Raw genomic sequence first — 20,256 nt, 5'->3', positions numbered from 1 at the left:
CCAATGAAACTGTTGAAAGCTACTATGCTTCTGTATGCTAGCACTTGGGTTCAAGTTAAGATTGGGGAGGGTAACTGCTTATCAAGGAGGATTAGAACATATAATGGCCTAAAGCAGGGTTGTGTCCTTGCCCCCTGCTTATTTAACTTATTTCTATCAGACCTTCCATAGCGCTTGGATGTTGTCAATGGCCATCTCCTAGGATTGGGGGAGTGCAAATTGGCTACCTCCAGTATGCTGATGATACGATTTTGGCGAGCCATACCCCCATTGGCCTACAAAGACTTATTACTGCCTTTGATGATTATATACAGTGGAATGGCCTTGAACTGGTCAAAAAAAAAAAAAAAAAAGGGGTGAAAATAGGTGAAGTTAAACAGAAGTTTAATTCCTGGAAAGCCAGAGCAGGCACAATTCATATGGTTAAGACATATAGATACCTAGGGGTAATATTTGATAATCATATGTCTTTTAAATTTCACCTTAAAGATTTAAGGGCCAAGACTGTGACGCTGATCCATGCTTTTAAATGTTTAAAGAAATCACTGAATTGTCAATCGTATGAGTTTATGCTAAAAATAGTTAAAGCCAAGTTACAACCTAGCCTCATTTATGGCTCTCCTACTACTAGAGGAAAAGATGTGAAGTTGCTTGACTTACTGATTGTTAAGGTTTTTAAAGCAACCTTTGGAATTGACAGGTCAGTGTGTCAAGCAGCAATTAGACTGGAATTCGGTCTCCATAGACAGTGCCTGGTATCAAAAGGAACCTTTCTAAAATGCATGGCTGTTTTATCAACATCAGCCTCAGCATCATTAGGGAATATTTGCTGGCTAGCAATTGATAAATCTGCTTACACTGCAAAATGGAGAGCCTATATTTTAGCATCCTTACATGATATCGGCCTGGAAATTGAACTGTCAGCTTTAAAAATACCCAACTATAAACTCATTTTAAAAAAGCATATTAAATTGGAATCGTTTAAATTGGATAAAATTGCTTTAGCGGAAAAAAACTATGCATGGTACGAGATTAATTCATATCAATCCCTGCGTGTTCAGCCATATTTAAATGTCTTCTTCTCTGTAAAGTTTAAAAAAATGTATCTAAGGCTACGTATGGTTAAAAACCCAACAAAGGAGGGCACTCGTTCTTGGATTAAACAGTGACCGGACTCTAATTGTAGACTCTGTGGTTCGCCAGAGGAAACTTTAGTACATATAGTATGTGTATGCCCGAGATTGACTAATCTTAGACGTTTTTTTCTGAGACCTTTTTTTCTGATGAGTGGTGTGAGATCTGCTCATCAGGCATTAATCATGTCATTGTCCGGTGAATCTGTTCCACTACTATGTCAATTGGTAAAAAATGTTATGGCAGTAGATAAATGTTTAATATAGGGCGGATCCCCTCTAATTTTATGACCTTGGTGCTATAGATTTTAATGATTTATAATCTTGATTAAATTAATACATTTTTGTTACGATGGTATTAATTTGAAATGTAATGTCAGTGGGGTTTCCATCGCAGCAAACTGATGCACTTTTTGCAAATTAGACTATCCGAAAGTATGGGAAATGAATGTTTATTGGTTGATAATATTTCCTTATGATATTTATGGAAAAGTATTTAAAGCACACCGTCACTTTAACCTGTATTATGCAATTCAAGACGTAAGGTGGCTAGATTTGGGCCTATCAACAAGGTTTTAAACTGTGTATATGGGATTTTTTTTTTTTAATTATGTGAAGAGAAGTTCTCTTGTTTTAAAATGTAACTGTGTTTTTTGTTGGTTAATTATGATGCTGTGATTGCAATGCTTTTAAGTAATCAAGCAATAAAGATGATATATATATACAGCTGAGAGTCAAGTGATAGAAGTGGTAGTACTTGGCCCATAGTAGGTCAGACCCGGGAACACCAGGAGTAAAAGGCCTCAACACCCATGGTTAGGTCTAGTAACCCTTGCTTGCTCCGTGGCCCTTCAAAAGGGGTTCTGACAAGGGGAAATTCAGAGGATTAGTCACAACAATAGCTAGGGTTGCTGGTTGAACAAAAATTACCAGATCACTGGTCTTGACAAAAGAGCTTGCAACTATGATTTGGTGTAAACAAGGGACCAGAGAAACAGGCCTTCAGCAGAGTTAGAAAAAATGCGCGAGTGAGGAAGCCTACACATTAATTAAAATATTTAACAATAGTAGCAAATGTAAATAGCAAATTTTACAATGGAACACATTATGATGAATAATGTAAATTAAATCCTTAAATATAGCAGATGACCTAAGAACAAGAGATAGTCACTCTCAAAGAATTATATAAAAAGCACATTAGGGATCGCATCATCAACCAAACTTTGGTCACATCACACACATTCAATTCAGATGTGTTATTTCTTTTGTATAGGGCACGTTTTATCAATTCCTTGACATGTTAACACTTAAGTTTTCAGATAGTAGGGAAAGCTTGCAATTTGTGAACTTTCCCAAAAAATTGGACATTTGTGGTCTGGATCTTACAAGGTTATTGTTCAGTTCAGTTAATAAATATGTTTATTTAGACAGATAAAGGCTGTTTAACTAAACAAATATTTTGTCCCATTGCATAAGTCAAAATTAAAAATCCACAGGTCTAATGCCACATCTAGATGTTCAGATTTACTAACACTTAGTGCCTCAGCCAAAATAAGTATCATTTCTTAAACTAAAGGATTTAAAACCTTACAATGCAAAATTAAACACAATTATACAGATCCTGTCACTGTTTTTCATCCGTGGGTCAGAAAAAGGATTGAAACAATGGAATTCTAAAATCTCTTTCCTCAAATAACGATTAGGTATTAAGTCAATATATGTACATTTTTCCTCATTGCCTAGATGTAAGGCGAAAAAGATTGATATTTTCTTTTCAAGGTATTCCAAGTACTTTTTAAGAGGAGCTTTTTGGGTAGACCATCTCAGCATCTGTTTGAATTGGAACAGATTTCATGACTCAATCTTCCTTAAGTCAAATGTATCTCTTTATTTTAGTTTAGTAGTGATATCACTCATTTGGGGCTCTTTCAACAAAAAAAAGGCAAGAGATTTTCTGATGTTTACAACTAGATAGGAGATCGAAAATTCTTAACATTTATACACCAACCATATCTCAAAGAAGCCAATTTTTTCATAGCTGAATTTAGCCAACACCCCTGATGTGGAAGCGCTGACAGGTAAATTATCCAGATGATCAGCCTACCTTAGAGAGCTGGTGGAGGTTAAACATAGGTAGGTACTTTCTCTACTCCGATCAGCTAATTGCCATTCATTCTTGAGTCGCCCTTTCGCAAAGATTAAGGATTTCATCAAGGTTTATTTATAAATGACTGGCTATACTTTATTCTTCACAGGACACCAAATGGAGGTTGTCTTTACCCTGGCCAGAGTAAGTGTGGGTGATTTGGCTTCAGAGTTTTCCCTTGGTGGTGCTCCCCAAGTGAAGGAACTTGCAATCTTTCTAATGAGCCTCGATAGGCAACCCTGCACTCATTAGAGCTTCAGACTTCATCACCTCTCGTTCAGCCCTTAATCTGCACCAACTAGTAATAGGCCCTATTCATAAAGCAGCCTGCATTCTTGAGCTTAGTTTGCATACTCAAACTATTACAATTTAAATCCTTGTCCTCCCTTGTTACTCTGTTTTCTTCCACCTCTCCTTTGCTCCACCCATGTCATTGTTAGTAAAGTTATGCCACCGTAACTGAAACAACTTTGAGCTTAATTTTAATCAGCTTGCCACCCTCATTGACAGTTCATTGACCCCTTCACCTCTGATATCGACCACAGTTCTAAATCCTTTAACAAATGGATTATGTCAACATTGGCTTTTTGGCCCTGAAGAAATTCATCAAAACCTCTAACAGTTCCTCTTCTGCCCCATGGTTTACACAATATATCAGGAATGCCCGAGCGCACTTCTAACTTTATCAACGTAGCGGGCTTTCCACCTATTTAGCTCAAGATAGAATGGTCTACATGGAAGTGCTTGGCAATTATAAAAAGCTAGTTAACAAGTACATATCAACTACTCCAAGACATGTCTTTAGTCTGCCTTCTACCCTATTTTTCTATTGTCAGTAGTCTTGCACATCCTACAGCCTCTAAATTGTGTTCTCAGCAACTTAATGATGATTTATATATTTTTTTCTTTCTAAAGTCAATACAATCCTCTAATCCCTATTCCCTACCGAAGCCTTAAAGTCTCAGCTGCCAACTTCCCATACTGGCCACTATCTAACAAGTTATCCCTCGCAACCTCTACAATAATGTCAACCCAATATCAGTGGTATGCGAACGACTCAAATCAAGACAATAGTCAGAGGATGTGCAGGGTACCAAGTGCTGGGTAACCAAACAACCACCCACCGTAAGTATCTAGGAGACCCACAGAGGTTGTGTGCAGCGTAGGAACACGACTGCGTTCTCTGTACAAATCAATTTGTAAGACGCGGTTGCAATTTTAAAGAAAGAGGACCCTTCACAGTGGACCCTGACGAAAGCCCTTGGAAGACAAGAGGTTGGAGAGCCACTCCACCCGTGGATACCTTAGGAACCAAGTTAACTGCACCATGGAAGCTGGGTGCATAGGTGTGAAGTGTCGTCAGAAACCGTTGCCGAACACAATGGGAGACTTCAGAAAGATGCAGCTGCTAGAGAAGGTGAAGGTGAAAGTGTCCGGTGGAACCCAAAGGAGGATTGAAGATGTGAAGAACTTGCAAGTAGAGGAGACAGGAGTGACCAGGATGTACGGAAGACAAATGCCTACTGGGGTTGCAGGAGAGCTGACGGTGACCTTGAAATTGCAGCTGTGTTGACCAGGCGACACTGGGGAAGACCAGAAGCCATAAACAAGCTGTCCCAAGTCGAGAGTTGAGGGGTCAGTGTCTGGCGGGAGGCCAGTAATCCTTGGCAACTACAAACAACGTGGAAGTAGAGGAAGGTGCAATGTCGGGACCAGCAAGGTCCAGGAGACTCACCACAAGCAGGGAAGTCAGGGCAGACCCCCAGCAATCAGAATTCAAATGTGACCCTCGACAGGACCCACAGGCCGGAGGCACTGGAGTCACAAGAGGACCTCGGGCAGCTATCAAAGAAGCAGGCCAACAGTGCCAGCAAAGTGGTGTGGTTGAAGATTATGGTCACTGGAAATGCTGGAGGTTAGGGCTACCTGGAGCCTGAAGCTCTTGGTGGAAGGAAGCCAACAAGCCTTTGCAACTGCAAGTCATGCAGTGCATAGGGGTTTGGTTCATGCGGCTCTGATGAGGGATACTGGCCTAAAACTTGGTGAGACGCCAGGGCATGCCTCGAGGAATGTGGCGAGCCACCGCCTGTGTTGCGGAGCCTTTTGAAGTCCGTAGGAGCCCAGGATCAGCAGACCAATCAGTGACTCCTTCACTTCAAGGGAGATTCCTTCAGGTGTCTTGGATGTACAAAGGCCCAGGACGGGTTCATGTATGGAGCACAGGTACAGATGTTGCAGCAGACAAGAAGGACGAAGAGACTAGGAGTAGCAGGAGTCATCCCAGTTGCAGCCTTGATGCCCAGAGCGAAGTCTAGAATGCCCAGACAGTCGAAGTTGAAGTGGTATCTGAATTGTATTGTGTCCCACTACGAATCTAAGGACCCACCCACAGGTAAGCCCTTAAGTATCCTAAGGAAAGGGTTGGGACGATAAAGGGGTCCCTCCCTAAGGAGTGTCTGGACAAGTGGGAGGATACTCCCCTGTCCTTATGTAGTTTTGCGCCAGAGCGGGAGCCAACTGCTACACACTTAGAATCAAGCACCCTGCCTGTAGGGTTTACTTATAGATTTTAAGTGCAATGACCCTGGATATAGGGAAACCTATATCTTTCGTAAGTGGTGCTAGCATCAGCTTACACAGGCTGCAACGGCAGGCCTCTAGTGATAGTTCCAATGGTCTCCCATAGGTGGCATAATACATGCTTCAGCCAATGGGGGGGGGCTCGGGGTTACCTATGCCCTGGGTACCTCAGTATCATATACTAGGGACTGATAAGGGTACCCAGTATCCAATCTGGGATATACCTAGGTACTTACCATAACCATTTAGTGGAGAAAGAGAAACTGGAGGTTCTGATTAGAAGGATCCCAGTCAGACTAGTCACAAACAGCTTTACACAAAGCAAAAAGTGGGGGTGACCATAGAAGCAGATCCTACTTTCCTACACACACTATTGACTAAAATGTGCTGCCAAAATCACTGAATCCATAGCCAATAAACAACAGTTTTGCTTTATAGACACTGACACAATCATCTCCCTGCAACAATCTCGTTTTCGATCTGATTTTATTATTAAACCAACCTTGTTCCAGCCACTAACGACAGGCTCAACTTTCTGGATGCTGGTGGCAAAGTCAACTTATTTTATTAGATCTGTTTGTAGCATTTCAATACAGCTTCTTCTCCTAGACCACCAGGCTAACACTGGCAATAACAATTGTGGTCTTCAGTGGTTCTCTTCTTTTCTGAGACGGCGCTCTCAGGCATTCACTATGCTTACTTTTCAATCCTCCTTTTAAGCTATAACATGCAGGGTTCCCAAAGCTTTTCAACGTTTACGCTGCTCACTGGGCTGCTTTCATTCATTCATTTCAGGTGATTTTGCATCTCGATGGTCCTCAATATCTTCTTCAATCCCAGTTGATAGAGTACATGTGAAGGGTCACAACTAGATAACCTTTGCCCAAATATGGACAAAACACAAGTTCCTTACTTTGGCAACAGCTCTGCCTGGTCTCACACCTGGTGGCATAAAAATCCATATCCAGCCCCTATCTCTACCAACTAGGCCCAACATTTCAGAGCAATCTTCAACACCAATTTGTCATAATCTCATAATAATAAACTCTCTACCCCCTGATGAAACCGATCAGGACGTTTCTATCCTTATTTCCAAGACATTATCACAAAACAAGTGTCCAGGCCTAATTTTTATCTCCTGGACTATTGCAATGCATTATATTGCGGTCTACAAGCCTCCTTTTTAAATAGAATGCAATGTTTACAGAACAGTTGCTTGATTTTAAGCCTTAGTTGTCACACTGGTTACCCATCCACAACAAATTTGTTTTCAAACATAAGTATTCTACCATGAAGGTCTGTCAGCACCTTCTTGTGACTATATGGTCTCCCTCTTCATCAGATACACCCTTCCCAGATTTATTCCTTTCAGTTCTTCCAACTTCTTTTGGACTCCCAGATTTCAAAAGTCCTACATTGGCAGCCAATGTTTCTCGCTGCTCACATGTAAACCCTGAAATGAATACAAAAACTTATCTCCGTGCACTCGCTTATTCAAAATTGTTCTTCAGGTTGGTTGGTGTCGGCGCTGACCTTGTCACACTGTGCCTAGCAGTGCCTTACGTAATCTGAAAATGTGTGATATACAAATCACTAAGGACGCGCTCATTGAACGTGAAACCTAGGGTTTCTTAACTCATTTCAATATGGTTTGGTGATCTTGCTTAAATGAAACCATTCATCAGTATCTTGAATTCATCATATATTTTATTTCATTTGCACATATTTTCTTTTTCCGCGTTATTATTTTGGAACTTCATTTCAAAAATATATAATTTCAAAGCATTAAGTCATGCCCAATGCATTTCGGGTTAAGAGCGTAACCCTTCATCAGGGGCCTGTGGACAATGAAAACATACAGGACCTTAGCAGTCAGCAAACGAACAGCAATGTAATAACAGGAAACAAATTCATGCACCCGACAAAAAGCCATCAAATAAACCTACAATATAATGGTACCTGTGATTCTAAAAATGTAATTTATGCAATCAAATGCCCCTGTGGCAAAATATATGTAGGCCAAACAGAAAGAAAGTTAAAAGTAAGAATATCAGAGCACAAAAGTAATATTCGCATGAAGAACACTAAATCAGCCGTGGCCACCCACTGGCTTGAAAACAATCACCAAATCGCTCAACTCAGATTTACCATACTAGAGATATTACCACAGCGTTGTGACATGGACCCTGTTAAACAGCGCTTACAAGCTGTTTCATTTAAGCAAGATCACCAAACCATATTGAAATGAGTTAAGAAACCCTAGGTTTCACGTTGAATGAGCGCGTCCTTAGTGATTTGCATATCACACATTTTCAGAACCCTGAAATGAACTCACACCCACCCCCTGCCCCCACACTCTTTACTCCCTCACCTGTTTAACGATCTTTAAAGCAGCTATTTAAAACGTTTACCTTTTTTGCACTTAACTCCCTCTACTGATCCTCTTTTAAGTCTAGCACCAGGACAGTCTTTAGCTGGGCATTTAAACGCTTCAAAAAAACTGAACTAAATCAATTATCAAGTTAAGACTTGTGAATGGGAGATATATATATATAATTTTTCTTGAATTTTATTATTTTAAGTTGGGGAAGGGGTTTATGGGACTTTACCCTATACAGTATTTGCTATCATCATGGAGATATCAGCATTTCTCAGTAAAGGAGAACGGAGTAGCTACTTCACAAGCAACTTCTTGCAACAGACTTTCTTATACAGCGACTTGTCAATTTTTGGCTAATAAGATTTTATGTTGCTGACCTATTCTTTGTTTCTGGTGATGCCAACCATCCGTGAGTTTCCCGGTCTCCTTGTTGTTGAAACTAATATGTCCTCATCTTATCAAGCTCTTTATTGTTCCTGCAAACCTTTGTGCCATATCCTTCTCTCAATTTCACTGGCAGATGTGTGAACTTGTAAAGCATCTCCCTGCCCCAGTGTCTCACTGATTAGGCGTCTCACTGTCATAAATCTATTTTTCACTTTAGATCATAGTTCGATCCTAGTCCAGACTCCAAAGAACATGGGAATCCCCCATCTCATACTGTCCCCAGCACCAGTAAATTCCTGACTCCTATGCTGTGCTGCTGCTCTGTACGACAAAATGAGTGGTTACTGGTATACAATACAAAGTGCAATATAAAAAGAGAACTTTTACTGAGACTGCTTTAGTCACACAGCACAGAGAAAAACTGTTCTGCTAAGAAACACACATAGATGCCATGTTAACCAACCAACATAAAAAGAAAGAATTCTTGGCTTTTCGGTCAGTAATAATAGTTAAACCACTTTTGTGTATTCTAAGTGACATTAGTGGCGGACTACCTAGAGATGTCACTAGTTTCTTTTTCCGAAAAAAGCTAACGATTCTTGAATATCATGATATCCAGGGAAAAGTGCTTAATATTGTAGTAACTGGATTTAGCTATATGACACTTAAAAGTGCATATCTTACAAATCGTAAAACCTATAGATTATCTACATATCAAACATTACAGTACTTTACATTGAGATAATCTTAGTTCTTCCTTGGAAAAGCATGCACTACTGTACCTGCATCTTCCAATGGAACAAAGAGCTACTGGATCCCCCACTACCGCCACTAAAGACTGAGCCCTTGTAATAGCGGTGTTAAGAAGTTTGTAGTTTGATAAAAAACCGTAATCTAGGTCTTCCGTGGAATCCTCAAGGAGTTGTTCTTTCCTCTTGATAGGGGTTTGCTTATGTTTGCACGTGTGTCGAGTTCGGACTGTGCTGAGGAACAACACACGAAATTGCTTTCCTAGGGGAAAGAAAGCAATACTTGTTAGTCATTTGTAAACCAAAATGGAGCGCTTAATTATTTTCATAGCAGTGAACATAATTTGTCAGTAGAGGGGAATGCATTGCTTGAAACAGAAATTCTGCTGAGACGTACAGGTATTCTTCCTTTCAAATTGAAGAAGTGTAGGTAATCAATATAGGATAGTACCTCCCAGTTTAAAGCACTGGACGGATGATAATCACAATCTGCTACAGTCAACATATAGAATTATAAATGGGTAACAGTGAATTATGGAGATCTTTTTTACCAAGGGGTTTTGAGTGATATCTAACAATCAACAAGAGCAAAGCTAAAGTTATCTATACTGTCATTCAGAACCTTGAGGTGAAAAACATCCTTGTAATTTGCTTTTTACCCATCTTAAAATATTATGTAGTGACTGGCCCCCAAAATCTCCTGTCTCTGCATTCAAACTGCTACACAGCGGCAGCAGAGTAATGGGGCGCTATACATAACTTAGCCTTTCCTCTGTGACCAAAACATGGAGAAAAAAAATCTCACCTGCCACCCTCAACAACCCCACCATCCGGGCCTTCCTTCCCCCTCCTGCAGCTGGGTTTTGCTACATCATAGCAGTGAAGTACCAGATTTAGATTCTGGGGTAAACCTGTGGAGGCCATGGATGAAATATAGAATTAAAGATGGGTAACAGTGAATTACAGGCTTGTTTTTAATCCAGGGGTGACAACAAATAGACAGCAAGAGCGAACCTTGAGTTGTCTATGATGTCACTCAGAACCCAGAGGGCAATTCACTTTTACCTATCTATAATTCTGTTATGTATGCAGTGCAAAATTATCTGTTCCGTGGTGCTTTCAACTGCTATGCAGGGGCAGAGGAGTAATTAGTGAGCCATACATATAAAATGGCCTCTGTTATGTATCACTGTACAAAAGGTAAAACAAATAACCTGCCATCTTTGACCAACTCCAACTCCTGCCTTCCTTCCTTATGCTGCAGCTGTGCTTTCTCTTTTTATTCAAAGCAGGCTAACACACCAGCACTGACAGGCTCTCAGAGAGTCCGGTTAGCCTTTAATGGAAGGCTTTTATGATGTAGCAACAGTTGACAACGACTTTTGTTATCAACTGTTGCTACGTCATAGCAGTGAGTTAGGACATCTGGGAATTATAGCGCCTCTCTATGAGAGCGATACATAGCAAAGTGATAAAATATAATCACTCAGGAGTTGTCATTTACCTCGTTCCACATGATTCACATCAACTCTCTCCCAAGCTGACACAGTCGACCTACATGCAAACTAAAGCACAGAGTTACCCCCAGAAATCCTCTACTCGCCCCCCTCCTTCCACCCCAATCCAAGACAACTTGTGTAACGATATATCTGTAAGAGACATTAGTTAGTGATAGATTCCTTACCTTAGAATATCCCCAGGCGTCAGACTGGATCCGGAAACTTTTGCGTAGCAATACCCCTGCACGTCGGTAGGCGTCGTCCGCGGATCCGCGTCCGTCGTTAGCGCCGGAATGACGTCGCCGGAGTACTTAGACGCCTACCACCCTCTGACCAAGACTATAGGCTCAGTATGTTTCTACCCTGCCCCGTTTCCTTATTTCTCAACTTTGTTTTACCGTTTTCTTCTGATTCTGCTCTCAAGACAAACAACATGGCTGCCAACTAATTCTTCTAAGAGAGGTAATAGCAACGAGGCAAGCTGTTTTCCATGTGAGAAATTGTAGTTCACATTTGTGTAAAGGTTCAAAAAGGGGTCCAATGAGCCTTGTAAGAACAATGTTTAGGTTCCATACTGGAGAGCGTGGTAACCTAGGAGGAATAATTCTTTTAAATCCTTCCATAAAAGCTTTTATTGTTGGTACTCTAAACAATTACATATGTGGTCTGTTTTGTAGATATGCGGCAGTGGCAAGATGCAATCGTATAGACGAATAAGCTAGATTACATCTTTGTAAATGGAGAAGGTAACAGATAATATTTTAGAAGGAAGCATCTGAAGGATCAATTTGATTTTTATTGCAGTAAATGGCAAATCTTTTCCATTTAGCAGCATAGCAAGCTCTAGTAGTAGGTCTTCTGACTTCTTTAATGATATTCATACAGTCAGGTGGCAGGTTAAGGTAACCAAACTCTAAGACTTCAGGAGCCAGATTGCCAGATTCAGTTGACTTGGATCTGGATGCCTGATGTCTCCATGGTTCTGCGTTAGCATCGATGGTATGAAAGACAGTTTTTGGTGTGGTACTAGAGAGAGTTCTAGCAGTGTGGTGAACCACGGTTGGCGTGCCCATGTGGGAGCTACCAGGATCAGTTTGAGAGACTGTTGTCTGAGCTTGCGTACCACTAGTGGTAATAGTGGGGTTGGTGGAAAAGCGTACGCAAATCTGCCTGACCAGTTCATCCATATTGCATTGCCCTTGGACAACGTGTGTGGAAACATGGCGGCGAAGGTTGGGCATTTTGCGCTTTTGTGTGTGGCAAACAGGTCTATGTCTGGATGACCCCACTTGTGAAAGAATGGTTGAAGAACTTGCAGATGTTGCTGATGCAAATCAGTCTGACCCTGTGCCTCATGGGAACAGTCCAGCCTGAACTGCCAAGCCATGCCTTCCCTGGACTGATTTGCATATGGCCATGTCTGAACTGGGGTGGCAGAGTGGGCTAAAGTACGGTGATGGATTAAACCCAGATCTGTTGACTGGGTGTGAGTGTTTGATTGGTTCAGATGCTCTGTCCATCACCACCCCCTTTTGTACCGCTGTGATCGCCATAAGTTGGCTAGGTATGCTCAGACGTGAGTCCCTTGCTCACTTTGACACTGGATTTAAGCAAGCCGGGCTGAAGACGGCTGTAATTCCAGAAACCGGTCCTCGGAAGCTTGTTTCTGATCCAGGGAAGGCATGGCTTGGCAGTTCGGGCTGGACTGTTCCCATGAGGCACAGGGTCAGACTGATTTGCATCAGCAACATCTGCAAGTTCTTCAACTATTCTTCCTCTTCCTGTGTGGTGTGGTGGAAACATGTCCTATCGCTGGGTCTATGTATATCTTCTTCTGCAAAGGATCAGGTCTAAAAAGCTCTTCTTCAGAAATTTCTTTCGGGGCCAATTTTTTCGGCTCCGGGCCTTGTTTCTGCTTGTCTTTAGCCTTAGGAGTTGTTGTATAGTCCTGTGGCGTATTTTACGGCACCAAAGGTATTGTTTTCAGAGTCAAGGCCTGGTTCGAGGGCTTGGAGGCATCGGAAACAGGTTTTGTGGGTTCGGCACCAAAGATTTTTGGGTGGAAGCAGATTTCATTGGTTTCGGTGTCGTATTGTCTTTAGGAGTCGACAGTTTCTGAGTCTTATTTGGAACCGGAACTTCTTTCGGTTTCGGTGCCTAGAGAGCTGGTCATATCGGCACGCACGGTGTGCACAGCATGGAGCTACCGGAAAACTTTAATATTTTCTTCGGAGCCAGGCTCGATGGCGGGGCTTTTGAAGCAATGTCTCAGTCTCGACTGGACCCCGAAGGCGGAGTTTTGACCTTAGCCTTTGGTTTAGATGTTGGGGCTGGAGTAGGGGCATAAAAGTCTTTGAAAAATAGATTTTCTAACCGGAGCGGAAAGGTTGCATCAGAACCCTGTGGCGGAAAAAAACAATCTAAGGATGGAGCCGATACCCATGTGCACTATCGTCCCTAGGGAGGATTCACCTATCTCGTGACTACAAAGACTTCTTCCAAGACGACAACAACATGCAATCATCCGAGCCCAACACCAGGTGGCGATCTAATGCTGTGTCCAATCTGCAGCTCATATGCATCGAACATATATTTTCTAGAAAGGCTGTCAAAACTTTTAAGTCAGGCAGAGCCACGTATGTTGCAAAAACGCTACTCTTCTGAGGTTGAAGTGCGCAGAGCACATATAGCGCATGGGCGAAGAGCATTAATCAACTACTGGGGCAAATGGGAAGACCGACTGTCTGTAGAAATACAGATGACATCATGGGAATGGAGCTTGGGGCTGATTAAGACGATATGGAATGCTCGCTTTCGCTTCACCTAGATCAATTATGTCCATCTTGCGTATCTCTCCCCAGAGCGCATAGGGAAGATGTATGCTGATGCCAAGGCCTCATGTCCTGCAAGGTAGAGGACGTGGATTATGAACCCATGATGTGGACCTGTCCATTAATTACCACGTTCTCGAGGGAGATAACAATGTATCTCAGAAGTGACTGCCTTCATTTTACCACAGGATCTGCTTAGATGCTGGCTTAAAGGGGGGGCAGTGACCAAGAAAACGAGGCAATGGGCTGACTTTCAGAGTTTCGCTCTGATGCTCGCTAAGCGCTGCATAGCCATGACGTGGAAATCAGCTGTGGCTCCCTTACTACACCTGTGGCGGAAAGATCTAGTGACATGGCATCAGTAAAGTTGGCCATGCATGCAGATTACTAGTGCAAGGGACGGGAGGTGCCATCTCATAGATCAGTGGAAGACAGAAGGTTGGAGAGCCTGTGGATACATTAGGAACCAGGATACCTACACCAGGAAGTCGGGTGCATAGGTGTGAAGTGGCGTTGAAAACCTCAGTCGACCTCAATGGACGACTTCAGGAATATGGCGCTGCTGGAGAAGGTGAGTCTATGGTGGAACCCAAGGGTGGATTTAAGAAGAGTAGTACCTGCAAGCAGAGGGGATAAAATCTATACCACTCAGGAGTGACCAGGAGGCACGGAAGACGAATGCCCACCAATGTCAAGTGTTGCAGGAGAGCGGACGAGGACCTTGGAGCTACAGCTGTGAGGACCAGGTGATGCTATGGAAGACCAGGAGCCATTCACGAGCTGTCCCACGTCGGATGTCGACAGTTGAGGAGTTGGTGTCTGTCGGGAGCACCAAAAAGCCTTGGCGGCTGCAAACAACGTGGAAATCGAAGAAGGCGCAGTGTCGGGAACAGCACGGTCCAGGTAACTCACCGCAAGCAGGGGAGACCGAGCATGCTCAGAGCAATAAGGCGAGCCAGCTGAAATCAAAGAAGACCCTCAACAGGACCCACAGGCTGGAGGCACTGGAGTCGCAAGAGGACCTTGAGCAGCTCAGCAAAGATGTAGGCCCAGGATGCAAGTGATGCGGTGAGGACGGAGATCTTCAACACAGGAGGTGCTTAAGGTTGAGGCTACTTGGAGCCCTAATATCTTGGAGGAAGGAAGCCAACAAGCCTTAGCAACAGCAAGTCGACGCTGTGCACAGGGGTTTGGTTCCTGCGGCTCCAATGAGGGATACTGGCCTCAAACTTGGTGAGAGGACAATGCAAGCCTCCATTGATAAGAAGTACCACCACCTGTGTTGCTTAACCTTTCAGAGTACGTGGGAGCCCAGGATCAGCAGACCGGTCAGCTTTGATGCGGTGCATGCAGATAAGTGACTCCTTCACTTCAAGGGAGATTCCTTCAGGCGTCTTAGATGTCCACAGGCCTTGGAAGGTTCCTGTATGGAGCACAAGCACGGACGTTGCAGCAGACGAGTAGGGAGACAAGACCAGGAGCAGTAGGAGTCTTCCCAGTTGCAGCATTGATGCCCAGAGCAAAGTCCAGATTGCCCAAATGGTCAAAGAAGTGGTGCCTTGAAATGAATCTTGTCCTACGACAAAACTAGGGACCCACCCTCAGGTAAGCCCTTAAGTACCCTAAGGAAAGGGTTGGGAAGATACAGGGTTCCCTCCCAGGGAAGGAGTCGGACAGTTGGGAGGATACTCCCATGTCCTTTGTCCAGTTTCGCGCCAGAGCGGGAGCCAACGGCTCCTTGAGCTAGTTTGAACTGGACTATGCAAGGAGGGCACCAAGCGTGCTCTTCAAGAAGACTGAGTGGCGCTGGCAAACGCTCACACCGGCCCCAATACACTAAACCCTGTCTGGGAGATGGACACATCTACCTGTACCAGGATACCTATTCTACTGCATTCCCTTGCTCGAGCTTGGCTCAGCAGCAGGAGGGCAGAATCGCATCTCTGGTCGGCAGCAGCCATATTGTGCTGTTCAGGTCAGAAGACTGGTAATGAGAGTATAGAGGGCCTCCCGGAGGAGCTTTACAGTGCATGGAATCATACCTCCCACAACGTTTACAGTGAGGGAGGTATGATTCCAACATGTTTGATACCAAACATGACAGTGTTCGTTACAGACAGTTTAGAGATGGTCATCCCGTTAGAAAGCATGGTCACTTTATGTATCGTAATGGCTGATGCACTTACAACCCGGCAGAATAAACTCCGAAGGTTGTAGGGGTGTTCTGGTCATGCAGGGGCACCCTCACACTTAGAACCATGCACCTTGCCTTCAGGTTTGAAATGCCTGCTTTAGGGGTGACTTATAGGTTTTATGTGCAGTGACCTCTATATGTTTCGTAAGTGGTGCTAGCACCAGTTTACACAGGCTGCATTGGCAGGCCTGTAGTTACAGTTTTTTATGGTCTCCGTTGGATGGAATACATGCTTCAGCCCGTCGGGTACCTATGCCCTGGGTACCTCAGTACCATATACTAGGGACTACTAAGGGTACACCAATATCTAATCTGGGAGGTACCTAAGTACTTACCATTATCAATTTAGGGGAGAAAGCACAGAGATTGGGGTCCTGGTTAGCAGGATCCCAGTCAGACACAGCATAGCACCAGGCAAAAAGTGGGGGTAACCATGCAGAAGGATCCTACCTCCCTACACAAACCCAAATAACTTTTGTCCTATCTCCACCATTCCGTCTCTGACAAAGCTCCTTGAGAAATGTGTCCATACCCAACTATTTAATCACATATCTCAGTTCCACCTTATTGTCCAATTCCAATCTGGCTTAAGTCAGGATCACAGAGCAGAAACAGTCCTTACACACGTAGTCGATTATGCGCTTAAAATGCTGGATCAGAACTAATCTTATCTCATAATCCTTCTAGACCTCACCTCAGCTTCGATACGGTCAAAGATGACAGGCTTCTTGACTTACTTAGGGATTATCAAGGGTCGTTCTAAACTGGTTCGCCTCGTTTCTACACAACAGAAGTCAAAGAATAAAGGTTAACCAGTCCCTGTCCAATAACACTATGGTCACATTAGGGGTCCCACAGGGGTCCACCCTATCACCTACTCTCTTCAACCTATTCATGGAGTCTTAACAGAAATTCTCCAAAGTCCAATACCACATGCATGCAAATGACACACAACTGTACCTAAAAATCTCCTCCCGCTAAGATATCCGTTTACTCAACACAACTTTGCAAATAAAACACAAAAAAACTGGATGACAAGAAACAAACAACTCACTCAAAGTAGAGATGAACCGCCCCCTGGGGGACGAAGAACTGTGGTCCTGGTTGTGAAGTTTTCCTGAGAGTGAGATGGTGCTGCTACACAGACCCTTCCCAGTCTACCTCCCCGCGAGCTTCCCGTCCATGAATTGTGGACTATGTTGCCTTGTGGTGCGGTGGCGGATGAATGCACTGTGGTGGGCGAAGAGAGGCCCGACTGTACGGGCCTCCATCGGGGCTAGGGAGGCATGGGGAGCTTTGGATTTTGGGGCTGGAACAGGGGTCGGGGCTCTGCTGTTGCTCCTACTACCGCCACTTACCCCCCTCCCGAGATCAGCTACGCCGCTAAATATAATACATAAGGGCCAGGCGCTGGGGAGCATCTGGTAACCAGTGTTTTAATGGTATCGGAGGTGCCACGGCCCGCAGGCACGGACAATTACTCCATTAAAAGAGTACCTCTTCCTACATAAGGAAAACTATGAGGCTTGGCTCCTGTGTAGTCCGAGACAGGGCGTACCGGTCAGATCGGGGGTGTACAACCAAACAATAAAAGAGGTTAAGGATGCAAACTATAACAACGCATTGGGCACTTTGGAGCCTGACTCATAAGGCCATGTGGGGAGATGCAGGTAAACCAGAAGGCATCTGGGAGCGTATAACCAGACAATACTGGAGGTGCGGTTGGCTTGAAACTGGGGACCGGAGTTTAACTAAGTGCGGGCCCCTGCTCTCAGATGGTGGAGTTCAGAGATAAGCTCCGGCATTACTTGGGGGCTACAAACGTGCCAGGGACCGGGCATGCAAGGGCGGTATCCCATAGTGGGGCATCGATTGGGAGACTGGCGTTCATTGGACTGGACCGGGAGGCTGCCTTAGATCAAGTGGAGGGCACAGACAATTAGCGAAGAACTAAAACTGTGGGCGGACCGCGATCCCTGGTGAGGAGAGCTGCAGTCATTTCATACCTGGTGGGGCAGAAGAGTAAGGAAACACACTGGTAAACAGCATTATAGATGCCTACTGATACATTACAGGATAAGAGGGCGCCCTGCAGTGGTTAATTTGTGATGCAGACTCAAGACTGAAATCAGGCATATTCGTGGTAAAGCCTGAAGGAGGGGTGAACACACATAGCAAAGAGATGGATAAGTACGCTGTGTCAAAACCACCATCGGGGGCTCAGATCAGTCGATAGACCTCACTTGGTGCCACAATGGTGGCCATAAATGATCTAAAGGGTACCATAGAGCCACAGTTGGATGCCGTTACACTCAACGTCAATCGCCTCAGAGCGGATCTTCGCAAAATTACCAACAAGGTAATTACAGTTGAGACAAACATCCACTGGTTGCAATCTATATCCTAATGACTGGAAGAGCAGGTGCAATGCCTCACTAAACACCAAACCGTGCTGGCGGCAATATTGGAGGATCAGGAGGGATGGGCTCAGAGAAATAATATAAGAGTGGTGGGAGTTCGGGAGGGAGAGAAGGAAGACTTTTTTTCTGGTGGACCTTATACTAAATTACCTGCACCCTAAGTGGCTCTCAAATTGTTTCTCCATAGGGTGCTCATCATGAAACATATCCCTGGTGCCCCTTTGCAGATAATCAGCCAGAATACTGAACTACTGAGATGGTATCCTGCAGGCTGCTTGTACCCAAGGTGATGTGGAATACGATAATGTCGCAATATGTTTCTTTCCGGTCTTCACACTAGAAGTGCCATGCCAACGCCGAATCTGTGAAGCATGAACTACGCGCCAAAGACATTAAAAAACATTATGTTGTTTTCAGCAAGGCTCAGGGGTGTGGCAGAAGGAAAATGTGGCATTTCATTACACCAGAGGTAACTTGGGAAAGGCTGTAAGGATAGGGCACGGTTGCTTTTAGTGATTTTTTAATGATAATGGCTACTCCTTTGATGTTGCACCCTTGGTTTGTACAGACGTACGTATCGACCCATCTTAGGTTTTTCATTGCCTGATCCCATTCCTCCTTTAGGAGATGTGTCTATTGTAAAATAACGATCTCGCTTTCAGCTGTCTTGAGGTATTCTAGGATTTTATTCCTCCTGCTTTTTGTCCTCATGCCATTTACGTTCCAGCAGAGTGTAGGAGAGTAGGGTCTGCTATCCTATGGTCACCCCAATTTTTGCTTTTTGCTTCACTGGTTTTCGACTTACTGAGGCTGTGGGCCTGCTAATCAGACCCCCAGCCTGCTGTTCTCTCTCTAAATTTGTAATACATGTGCTATAGGTACATACCACAATTGGAAATGGACTCCTTGTCAGCCCCTGTACCATGCACTATAGGTGCCCAGGGCATAGGTGCCACCAAGGCCTACCAGGGGCTGAAGCATAGCTTTTGCCACCCCTGGCTGGTTCTTAAATTGACACAACTGGCTGATCACTCAGCTGGGGCAAGTGGGTGTAATCACCCCTTGCTTAGATATAGTATACCTATATCTAAACCTATATCTGGACACATATATAGCCTGTAAGCCACTCCTATGGAAGGCCTCATCAATCCTGGAGGCAGAGTGCGTGGTTTTATGTGAGATGGTGCTCTGGCATGAGCTGAGCCTGTCTGCAGCTGTCGGGAACAACTCCCTAAGCTGATCCGGGATAATGCCATACCATATACTCTTAAGCGCATTATAATCCTCGCGGTTATATAGCAACTTTGGTTTGGCTTTATCAAAACATGTCGTGTAAGGTGTCATACGAATTGGAATACTATCCCCTCGCCAGTTCTGGCGACGGGGATAGCATTCCACCCTTCTAGAGGGAGAAGACATGTTACTTTACTGAAACGCGGTTGATTTAAAATGAGCCTCAGATCCACAAAATGGATGCCCCTGCCACAGACACGGGTCTGACCTCCTGCTGCTGACCGAAACCCGGCAGAGGAGGCCTGGACAAAGAGTTTCCTGTCACAGGGCGGTGTCAAACCACCCCAGACAGGAGATAGTGGATTGGAGTAGGGAGGTTTCAATGAAACCAGACACTGCCTGGGGAGCACAAGGCTGCCCCTTGCAGGATCCGGCCAAACCGGTTCTGGGGCCTCCCAGCCCCTGTCCCAGCGCGGCCAGGATCAAAGGAGAGGGGTGTAACCACCCCCTTCCTGGGTCCCACCCATAGGAGGGGACCTAGCAGGATGTCCAACCCCCTAGATTCGAATAAGAGGGGGAGCAGTCCCAACGGACCTCAGATCATCCTGAAGAAACATAAGAAACGAAATCTGGACCCTTCGACTTTCTACACGACGTGAGAAGACTGAAGAATCTCCCTTGTGGTCAAGGAGTGACCACCCTGT

The 20,256-nt window shown here is 44.3% G+C and overlaps 1 protein-coding gene across 2 annotated transcripts in view; it reads right to left on the bottom strand.

The window, feature by feature from the left end:
* Positions 1-20,256, bottom strand: part of HELZ (helicase with zinc finger) — a 1,742,088-nt gene that overhangs the window by 573,039 nt on the left and 1,148,793 nt on the right. For both annotated transcript variants that reach the window (XM_086930935.1, XM_086930936.1), the window contains exon 22: positions 9,409-9,637. In XM_086930935.1, the coding sequence (XP_086787061.1) occupies positions 9,409-9,637 (229 nt within the window). The remainder of the gene's footprint in view (positions 1-9,408; positions 9,638-20,256) is intronic.

The sequence above is a fragment of the Lissotriton vulgaris genome, chromosome 7 (genome assembly GCF_964263255.1).
Source record: "Lissotriton vulgaris chromosome 7, aLisVul1.2, whole genome shotgun sequence".
Lineage (NCBI taxonomy): Eukaryota > Metazoa > Chordata > Amphibia > Caudata > Salamandridae > Lissotriton > Lissotriton vulgaris.
Note: the sequence above shows the minus strand (reverse complement) of the source record. Positions and strands in the feature narration are given on the sequence as shown.